Consider the following 11,309-nt stretch of genomic DNA (forward strand, 5'->3'; position numbering starts at 1 on the left):
GGTAAAAAATAGCAAACTTACACAGCTGCAAGATTAGACTTGAACTTTTCCTGGTGTATATATGCTACTCAACATTTGTTAAGAACCTAACAAGTCATCTTTAGACAAAGGGTGGTCCTCAAAGGGAGATCAACTCTGACTGGACTTACCAATACTCATATTTTCTAAGGTCATCCACTGAGCATTTTCATAATATAGATATATACCCATGAAGATCCGGGGTAGAATAGGTCTCCATGCAACCCATGTCGTAAAAGTCGACTATGCTTGTCCTAAGAGGCGACTAATGGGATCAGGTGTCAGGCTCGCTGACTTGGTTGATGCATGTCATCGTGTCCAAATTGCGTGGATCGATGCTGAATCACTGGATCGTCTGGTCAAGACTCAATTATTTACAGACTGCCATCATATACCGGTAGCTAGAATATTGCTGAGTGCAGAGTTAAACAACAAACAAAACAAACAAACAAACAATGTACCAACATACTGACCACACACACAGCCTATGCAAAGGAGGAACTACAACAAAACTCGTAACATTTTTTTATTGTATAGAGCCAAAAATATTTACATCATATCCAACAAAATCACAGGTGCATTTTATGGGAAAGACATTAATAACAACATTCAAAATACAGATTTCAAACAAACAAAATGAAGGCAAGGTGGGTACAAAACCGGATATCCTTTTCTCTTCTTGTGAAGCCCATAAGCACTGGTATGATGCTGACAAACCTTGAAACATAATCAGGGTGAATCCAGGATTCAACCCCATGATCATAGGTTTCTGTCACGCCTAAGGGACACAACTCTGCACAGGGATTTGTGGCACCTCAGACAACTAGTCCCCCTTTCCCCCTGCGTCCCCGCTGATTGAGGTGACTGAGATGGGACAATGTTTAACATTAGACTGTCAATCCAGTAATAACATTGACTACGCAGTGAAACAATATGTTACAGATCTGTTCATCAGGTTAAATGCAATGGTAAAACAAATTCTAGTTTGATTGTCCTGTATTATGCAAGCTTGACTTGGATGGACATTGACATAGCTGTGATTTGGGAGATGATACTATGGGAATTATAACATACAACGAGGCCTGTCATGACCTAAGCCTTCAACTCAATAGGGTGGAACATATTTTGCATCCTCAGTTTCAGTAATGACCTTGGGTTGAATGAGAGAGTGACTTTCGTTTTTCTTGTGGTGTCAAGTATTATTCCGGGGTGGTCGGGTAGCCTAGTGGTAAAAGCCTTCACTCGTGACGCTGTTTCGATTACAGTGTTGAACCTTTCTGTTGATCTGATACTGTACACTGAGGTCTCGATGGTAGAAACAATATCGTATCACATGTTTCAGTGTTGATTCTTGGAGGATGCCAGTATGTGGGTCCGATACTGTACACTGAGGCCTGTCATCCAGAATTTGAGTAGTTGTTTGTCTTCCTCCTGTGCGTTAACGACTTTGAACAATTTCTCTGTGTCTTCCTTTGACCGACTGCCTCCTGCCTTGGTGAACTTAAACAACACCTTCACCTTACTGAAAAGGAAAATAAGAATGAAGTGATCAGCTGGAAAAACTTCATTCTTATTTGTATGGACTAATGGCTATCTATGGACTACATGGCTAGCTATGAGTGAGTGAGTGAGTGGGTGACGTGGTGAGTGAGTGATTGAGTGATTGAGTGAGTGGGTGACGTGGTGAGTGAGTGATTGAGTATGGTTTTACGCCACTTTTAGCAATATTCCGGCGGGGAACACCAGAAATGGGCTTCACACATTGTCGGGAATTTGGCGTGACAAGCGAACGCTTTAACCACAAGGCTACCCGACCCCCTTGGCTAACTATGGACAATTTGGCTATGTATGGACTCTGTGGTGATGTATGGACTCTGTGGATATGTATGGACTCTGTGGCCATGTATAGACTCTGTGGTGATGTATGGACTCTGTGGATATGTATGGACAGTGTGGATATGTATGGACAGTGTGGATATGTATGGACAGTGTGGCCATGTACGGACTCTGTGGATATGTATGGACTCTGTGGATATGTATGGACTCTGTGGCTATGTATGGACAGTGTGGCCATGTATGGACTCTGTGGCGATGTATGGACTCTGTGTCGATGTAGGGACCCTGTACTCACTTCATCCACTCCTCCTTGATGCAGATGAAGCACTGCTCCACCACCTCCTCGCTCAGGTTCTCGTTCCTCAGGGCCATCTCCATCTTCTGCAGCACGGTGGGGGCTGCAGGCACAGGAGGAGGAGGAGGTTACTTAACACGCTACTCACGGCAGTGTGCTTGTTTCTCGCTGTAGGCCAGTCAGCAATGTTTCAGCCATATGACAACAGCGCGTAGATAAATAGGTCTTGCAAGACAAACCAATGACTGATATTATGAGCAACTCATGCATTTGGGGTAACAACAACATGCTATCAACCAAGTCGCCAGTCCTGTCCTGATCCAACTTCGTCGCCTCTTATGACAAGCAATGAAGTGCTGTGACCTTTACTAACACAAGCCACAACAGGCTACACTGAACTGACACCAACTTTGAGTATATATGTCTGAAATACGAACATTTTGAATCTCTGAAGCCTGTATCAGTGATTTTCAAAAGAATTACGCCTGAATGAATTTTTCATACAAATTTTAAAAAAGGTTTTCCCTTGTCATGTCACTAGCCTTGGAGGAAAAATGGAAAAATGTCATTAACAATAATGCTTTGAACAATACTGGGCATAAAGATATGTGATCTGAGAGTTAAAGATCATCCATGTCACACAATGAATCATCCAATAGTTCTTGACCATGGGTCTAATTACCAAAACATCATTCTCTTATCCACTTGACATTGGGGTAAAGTGAGTGAGTGAGTTTGGTTTAACACCACTTTGAACAGTTTTCCACTTATATCATAATGTGTCAGCTTAATGTGGCAAGAAAACCACAAATGTGATGCAGGTCTCTACGACTTTGGGGGAACCCACGAGCACGGGTATGATACTGACAAAATTAGAAACATAACTGGGACGAACCGGGATTCAAATCCACAATCACAGGTTTGTGGCATCCCCAAGGGACGCAACTCTGCACAGAGTAATGCAGCGCCTTAGATGACTGACGACCTGAGATCCCCCTGGAGGTAACGATTATTTAGGAATTAAATCTATCCCCCCTAAAATGTGCCATTAGATTTGGTTCCAAAGAAGTGAGTGAGTGAGTGAGTTTAGTTTTACGCCGCTTTTAGCTTATTCCAGCAATATCACGGCAGGGGACACCAGAAAGTGGCTTCACACATTGTACCCATGTCGGGATTCGAACCCGGGTCTTCGGTGTGACGAGGCAAAGTTTTAACCACTAGGCTACTCGACCGCCCCAATTTCAAAGAAGAAAGCTATCCCAGATAAGAGCAATAAACTATATGATCAACACAAGCTAAAGTGTCTGCCAAACTCACCTTTCTCAGGGAGCTGGACGGGGCTGCTGAGGCGGTAATGAAAGCTGCTGAAACAGTTGTCTGAGAGTGACTTCTCGGACTCAAGTGAGCTGTCGGGGGTAGCTTCTCCCTCGCCCTTCAGCACCTCCACAAGGATGAACATCTCCGTGGACATCGTGTGATTTGGAAGAGGGACGTTGAGGGCCAGGCCCAGGAAGTTGCAGCGCCAGGACTCCTCGTATATGTTGCTGTATGTGATGGACCGACAGCAGCCCTTTGGCAGCAGCATCTGCAGCATGAGTGAGTGAGTGAGTGAGTGAGTGAGTTTGAGTGGCACTGAGAATGGAGGTTTCATGCAAATATTAGCAGTTCTTCAGCAATGTCTGCAGAACACAAAGAGTGAGCCTAAAACAAAAAAACAAACTGCTTTTTCAGGTGAATGGTGTATTTTTGCCACAGTCAACAATATTCCAGCTGTCTCATGGCAGTCTGTTGATAATCTAGTCTCGGCCAGACAGATCAGTGCTTAGCGGTTGTTTATTGGGAGCTTGGATGATTATTGAACAAAATGTTAGGGATCATGAATATTTTTGGGGATATTTTGTGTAGAGTGAAGACTGAGCACACAATTTCATAAAAATATCCCCAAACTATTCATGATCTTTATTATTTTTGTTCAGTATACATCATTATTTCTAGTTTGGGCACTGAACCTGACACAACATCTAACTCCAGCATGTCCAGATAAGTGTTAATATTAATGTGAGGAAGAGTACTTCATTGGTCATATTTATTTCTTGATTTACAGTATTTGTACAATCTCATCAAAATCAGAACTTTTAGTCTAATATCATGGATGTGTGGGTTCTTGAACTTTCCAAAAACAATTTGGCGTAATTTCTTTACCACCTCAATTTGGAGAGATTAGTTTTCCCATCATCCTACCTTCAGAGCTGCCAGAATGGTCTTGACCTGTGACTTTTCGGCACCACTGATGATCACCTGGTTGCCGATGAGTACATGGTGAGCCAGGGTGTGGAACTTGCTGTTTCCAAGGGCCTGAAAGTTCAAAACAGTTTCCTCAAATCTGAAATAAAGACATAGGAAAAGGGCCCTTTTGGGCCTAAAAGTATTAGATAGTTTATGAAATGTGCAAAAGTGTAAGAAATCTAGATATTTGTTTCTAATATGCATATTTTGGATTTTCTCCAAAACCAAATTAAGAGGTAAATTTTAATGTTAACATGCTGATTCTTATTCAAGAAGCATTTTTGCAATATTTGTATCTGCTATTTTTGTATAACAAGCCCCTGTGAATATAACACCATATAGCATTCCTGTCTGTAGTTCAAATGATTCAAACATTGTTCTCCTGACCTTGCGGAACAGTCTCAAGTCTTTAATGAACGGTGCCTTGCTCATGTCCTCCTGCTCCACATCACTGCCAACGCAGCCCTCATCCTCCGACGCCACCTGCTCGGCGAGATCATCACTGATCTTCCGAGAATACAGCTTGATGAAACCTTCCTCAGTCTCTGCAACACAGCAGTAGGCTGTCACGAGATGTTTCCCATACATGCAAAACCTGCCCTGTTCCATCTTATATACAGATTTAACCATCAACATAACTCTTACAGGTCATTTGGGATAATCACTGTTATTAATAAAATAAGCTGACTGAGATTTATTAAATGATTGAGATCCTTTAAACATAGTTTGGACACTACAAAGGGACATAACTCAGATGTTTGTTTGTTTGTTATTTAACGCCACACTCCGCAATATTCCAGCTATATGACGGCTGTCTGTAATATAATCGAGTCTGGACCAGACAATCCAGTGATTGACATCATGAGCATCGATACACACAATTGAGATCGATGACGTAAGACATTTATACTTTGGTGAAACACACGAGCATGGGTATGGTGCTGACAAACCAGTAATTAATCAAGGCAAGCCTGGGATTTAACCCCTCGATCACAGGATCATGACACATCTAAGAGGCGTAACTCTGCACAGTGCATTATAGGGCCATCTGAGTTCTGACTAGGAAGTTGTTTGCATTACATGCAAATAAAGAAGCAGCCCCATCCCCACCTTTTCCTGAATGCCCCAAAACTTTCTCACCAGAAATGTACCATTTTGATTTCACCAAATCAGGTAACAACTAACCTCGCCCACACCTATCTGTAATCATCTCTGATCCCCAGTGTCCTGTTACAATGTCATACCTTCCTGTTTCTCCATGTCGATGATGGAATCCTCTGTAGGGGGTCCTTCCAGCAAAGTCTCTGTCATCCGATTCCCACAAGCTTTCAGGATCCATATAAACGAGAAATGCAGCACTTTAAACACATTCTTGTGACCTGTGAGTTCAACCAGTGACCGGGCAGGCTTGTTACCTCCCCTCTGTTGGATAAAGTTAGCCGGGTTGATGGTGGGGTTCAGTCGCAGCGTCGTCTGCGGACATTTTGTTTGTTCCTCTGTGTAAACTCTGTGTGCTCTGGCTTGAAGATTTTCTTTCAAAGTTTTTAAATGTGGCACTAGAAAAGGCCACGAGTTCAACAAATAGATTTTGTCCATCATAACAATAACGATACTGTAGGAACGTTGCAGTCCCCGAGCCTGTGTGTCCTCAACATAGAACGTGTAACTTAACACATAGCCATACTGTTCATCGCCAAAGAATATGGGGCCTTCTCTCCCTGGGCACACCTGTAATAATTAAACTTGAGTTTAAATTTAGTCATCAAGTCATACTAAAACACAGGAAGATCTGAAGTAACGTGGACTTAATACACAAGGGAAAACCCTTTCTGCACACGCCAGCAGTACACTCTCTTCCAGTACACTCTGTAAAGTCACCTGTTTTTGTAACATCAAGCAGAGCTCCAGATAAGCTGCGTATCTGCGTAAAATATGCATCAGAAATGCAGAAATATGCAGAAAAATAAAATCCAAGCGTATCAAATACGCAACGAACATTACGGATACGCTACAAAAAAAAAACTTGTGCGTATCACCAAATTATTGTGAAGTAACCCTGCGTATTCGATTAGCAAATCAGCAACTTATTTTGAAATTATAAACGGGCATTCCGTCATCCTTGTCAAACTCCACGATGACAGTTACATGATGATCATTTGCCATCACAATTTCTTGTGGAAGTATCGTGTTATTTTTGAGTCCAATAAAGCTCTCGAACCTACACGACACCAGTTTGCAGGGACTAGATGAATAGTGTTTTTAAATATTTAACTTAAATACCCACATGTGTAAAAACTAGTGGGTAACAGAAATTTGAATACCCAGATAGAATTTCTGATACCTAATGATTTTAAAATGCATGGGTAAAATTCCCACAACACCAAAAGCTTATCTGGAGCTCTGCATCAAGTCTACACTAATACTGTTTGTGAAATGACTGTCTGATGGCCCTCTCAAAGTGTGCCTCATTGAACAGTACTTCAGTTCAATAAGTGTGCCACCTAAATGTTCAGGAAAGCCCAAAGTGACAGAGACACAGACATTCACCACTTAGTGAACTCACAAACATGATAAAACACTGAAAGACCCAGGATCATGATCAGGGCAAATCATGCAGATTTTAGCAAACTCAATCAACATGATAAACTTGTTTCTCTGAAGACTTCCGGTATGCCAAACCAAAGTATAAACAAATATGGCTGTACATTCATTTCATTCAACAGTCACCACTTTCTAACAACAATCTATTCCTGTAGCATACCATACTATAAATTACCATGGTTACATATGTTTTTGTACCTCACAGCTCAGACTCCTGATACAAGCCTGTCTGATGCGGCTGAACACCTGCGGATGGTAGGGATGTTGCGTGCTGACATAGCTCACATGGGCTTCCTCGTCATGGCTCACGTACCCAGGCTGCACTGAGTAGCAACCCTGCAACAAGTCAAAGAAGCTGATAAAAGATGCAAATTAATCTCAGCATCACAACATGTTTGTCTTACAGCTATATGGAATCTGGAAGTCTGCGAGTCTTACCTCACACATGTCATTCTTCATGCTGGGCAGTGATGGGGTTGCGTTGTGCGAGTCAGCAGTCAGTGAAGGGGACTTAACCCTGCGAGGAAATGATGATTCTGAGTCTTCCGCATCCAGCTCATTTCGGGATTCTTGCGGCCGAAAGGGTTGAGTGCAGAACAAGATTCTGGGTCCATGAAGTTCACAGAAATGACACAATGAAATGATGGCGTTCATGGTTTCCTAATAACAGAAAATTCATGTCATCATTTATCATGGTGCATTATATACTATTATCATGAATTTTTCATCATGGTGGATATGTTTCATATAATAGCTGACCTACAGTCAGAGAAGAAAATATATGTAATTAGGACTTTTATTTTTCATAAGTACAACACTGAAACTATAGCCAACTAAATAAAAAACCCTTCAGATTTAGAAAATCTTTCAGTTGTGTCACCATCACATTTTTCGCAAAATGAAGAGTAGCCAACAATACAGTAACTACTCCCATCCAGGATATTGCCCTCTTTCATTATTCAGGGTAATATATCTCTATGCCATTATGATTAGTACCCTGAACCAATATGCCACCATAGTTTCATTTCAGAAGTGATGTCACCTGCTCCATCTGTCATAGCACTACCTATGCACAGCACTTCTCTCGCTCATGAGCATAAAATCGGCAACCAATCAAAATGGTTCTTCAGAACGAGTTCTGCTAAGATCTACATTCATATTTAAGCAGAACAAGGTTACAAATTAACTTTTAGTTTTAGACATGTGAGTTGGAAAAGATGTTTTCCTGATTATTAAGATGGGAAGGGAAGACATCAAGTCCTCGTGCTCCTAGGCATTCTCAATTTGTACATAAAAGTGTTGGCCGCAAGGGGAAAAGAGAACTGGTTATTTCAGTCATGAACGTTGTAATTTCAATTCAATTCAATCGTTATTCATAAAGAAGTAGAGGTCATAGGCCCATTCTTCGGTTACATCATTGCTTGAGAGAGTAACAGCATATATGCATTGGTACATTGATATACATTGTTCACCCAAATGATTGTCTTAGTTGCATTGACTTATATACAAACGTTGCAATTTTAAGATTGTTAAGTTTCTGAAATTTTTGAAGACATTAATAAGTTAAATTTAGGTAATGTTGGATATAAGTAGTATTTTGGAGGTACATGTATATACAAACTCCTGAGATTACCATAAGGATAACACACAAGTACAACATGGTATTCATCCTGTATGTATCTTTGTCTGAAAGTTGTAAATTGAATCCCTGCTCTCTAAGCTAAGTGTATTGAGGACTTATACTGACCCTGCTTCCCCATGTGGTCAAAAGCAGGAGCACATGGATGGTTATGACTAGCCTATGTCAAAAGATAAAATTAGTTTGACTAGATTCAATTTTTAACTACCAGTGGGTAATAGTATTTTTTGAAATAGTGAATTTTGACAATATTTCTGATATACCCAACCGAAGATGAAATTATTCGTGCCTTGTCATGTTCTAAGTATAACATTGGATCTGTGTTCAAGTACAAATCATAAAGTTATTCATAAAGTAATGCATTACGCCGGTTAAACATGGTTAACCATCAATGATCGGTTATATATTGTCAATCTATCAGTTCTTGTTAACAAATTGAGCGATGTCCAGAGTCATGACAGCCATCCTACCACTTACGTTACAACTTGATACAACGCTTGCATGTAATCTTCACTACATTCTACTCCAGATCATGCCACGGTGTAGCAAGTAAACACTTTGTTAAATCACGAGAAGACGGTCATGTGATACTGACTGACAAGCACCTGCTGTATCCATACTTCATTTCAGATGAGTGGTGTTCCGAAGGAGTGTATTAGTACCAGATCAATGAAGCAGTTGTCATAACTTTCACCAGCTGGTAACTGTGGTCGGAATATATAAATAGGCTGCTCTCTAATTTTGGCCTCAATCCTTGTGATCTCCCGATTCCCATTTTGGTGACCACAAACATGGAATTTTAGATATAAGTTATTACTATAACGCCCCTAGGTTTTAAAAGTTGTGAATATAATTTCAAACAGGAATTGAAATATGTCAATTACTTATGTGCTTGTTTGTACAAGCATATGGAAGGATTCATAACGTTTCACAAAATACATGTATACAGTTTTCTGGAATAGGTGGGGTCAGCTGGGTACATGTTGAGACCAACAAGCACACACTCGTCATGCATATAGATTCGCAAATTAAAATTTTTAATGTGGCGAGCTAACATAATACATAGCTTTTTTATTCCTTATTTTGGATTTTTATGATACGAAACAAATGACGGTAATAACCTCTTCGTCATACAATGTTATGCTTATAGTAATAGAAGTTTTTAAGACAAATTTTCGTCCACTAAAGCAAAGTGTTTCTCGTGGAGGATCGTAAATAGTCTTCCTCGGCTAAAGAATCTTTAGAAACCGCGTATGTGTAAGGAGCTTATTAAAGAACGTATAAATATCGAGTTCTTGTGTGTTATCAACTGTGTAAACTTTTTAGGGTGGTTAACTAATATATGAACACCGGGTTTTACGTGTATAGCTCCATAAACGCAAAAATATGCTTAAGTCAGCTGTTATATAAATAAATACGTCAACAATAATAACCACTGCTTATTTAAAAAAATGAAGACAACAATACGAAATCAACGACATTGTTCCTTATTAGTCCCGCCCACCCTATTATCAACCAATCAGGAAACAGTAGACCGCTAGTAATTTATTTTCGGTTTATGGAAACATGCATAAACTCCAAACATTGCCTGGTTAGCCAATCAAATGCCATGGAATCACTTGCAGTTTATTTATAAATCTACCAAACATATATCACTAACAATCACAAAGAAAACATACATCCAATGCATATATTTAATTCCTGAATATCTGCTCGTACATATTCAAACATTCGGCCTCTTAGAATAGATGCGTCAATAAAAAAGAAGAAGTTAATTTGTGTACAGCTACGAATTCCTGTCCACATACATAACTTCTATATTGCCTTCTTTTTAATCTACCGGCTTTGAAACGTTTAAGGGCATTAACTATGTTACTTAATTAGTTCATTGAATTAATTAGCTTCTGTGTTGTAATGCGAAGGGGCTAAAATCACACAACAATGTCAGTTGGATTATTGGAGACGCTTTTTGCAAGGTATGAATGTCTATTCTGTCAATCACTGTCCCCATCATTGCAAGCCGCATTCATTGCGTTGAAGGGACGAAGGGATGGAAGCCCAAATCACTGGAACTTGAGCTATACAATGTATTTTGATAGCATAGTCACACTATTTTCAATTATACCGTTTTAATACAGAATGGGTTACGCAAACATTTTTCGGACAATTATTCAGACATCATGATGATCACGTGAACGATGTTATATCATCTCTGGAAAAACAATTGTGAAACGACCCTGTTTCTGTTAATTGTGTTGGGAATCGGGCACTTTATTGGGAGGTATAATGTATAAATACAATTATGAAACATGGGAATGGGAACAGGCGACTATGCTTGTCGTAAGAGGCGACTAACCGGATCGGGTGGTCAGGCTCGCTGACTTGTTCAGGCATGTCATCGTGTCCCAATTGCGTGGATAGATGCTCATGATGTCAGTCACTGGATTGTCTGGTCCATCGTCTGGTCAGCATCGTATTCATGGTTTTGCGTCCTTGTTTATTGAGTGAGTGAGTATGGTTTTACGCCGCTTTTAGCAATATCACGGAGGGGGACACCAGCAATGGGTTTTACACATTGTACCCTTGCCGAGAATCGAACCCGAGCTTTCGGGCGTGACGAGCGAACGCTTTAAC

The 11,309-nt window shown here is 40.4% G+C and overlaps 1 protein-coding gene across 1 annotated transcript; it reads right to left on the bottom strand.

The window, feature by feature from the left end:
- Window positions 1-850: 850 nt before the first annotated feature.
- Window positions 851-9,255, bottom strand: LOC139469042 (folliculin-like). Its single transcript, XM_071251170.1, has 9 exons — window positions 9,153-9,255; window positions 7,475-7,696; window positions 7,235-7,372; window positions 5,680-6,163; window positions 4,823-4,980; window positions 4,391-4,504; window positions 3,467-3,734; window positions 2,150-2,252; window positions 851-1,540 (listed from the first exon to the last, which is right to left on the bottom strand). The coding sequence occupies exons 2-9, from the start codon at window positions 7,688-7,690 to the stop codon at window positions 1,357-1,359; spliced, it is 1,665 nt and encodes a 554-aa protein (XP_071107271.1). The 5' UTR covers window positions 7,691-7,696; window positions 9,153-9,255; the 3' UTR covers window positions 851-1,356.
- Between the last annotated feature and the right edge of the window lie 2,054 nt (window positions 9,256-11,309).

The sequence above is a fragment of the Haliotis cracherodii genome, unplaced genomic scaffold (genome assembly GCF_022045235.1).
Source record: "Haliotis cracherodii isolate W230 unplaced genomic scaffold, xgHalCrac1.p SCAF_2, whole genome shotgun sequence".
Lineage (NCBI taxonomy): Eukaryota > Metazoa > Mollusca > Gastropoda > Lepetellida > Haliotidae > Haliotis > Haliotis cracherodii.

Excerpts from the sequence above, each read along its gene's own strand:
- LOC139469042 (XM_071251170.1), bottom strand. The coding sequence starts at position 7,690 with ATGAACGCCATCATTTCATTGTGTCATTTCTGTGAACTTCATGGACCC. Across the intron at positions 4,981-5,679 it reads CGACATGGAGAAACAGGAAG|AGACTGAGGAAGGTTTCATC; the intron begins GTATGACATTGT and ends GCTGTGTTGCAG. Across the intron at positions 4,505-4,822 it reads ACTTGAGACTGTTCCGCAAG|GCCCTTGGAAACAGCAAGTT; the intron begins GTCAGGAGAACA and ends TTGAACTTTCAG.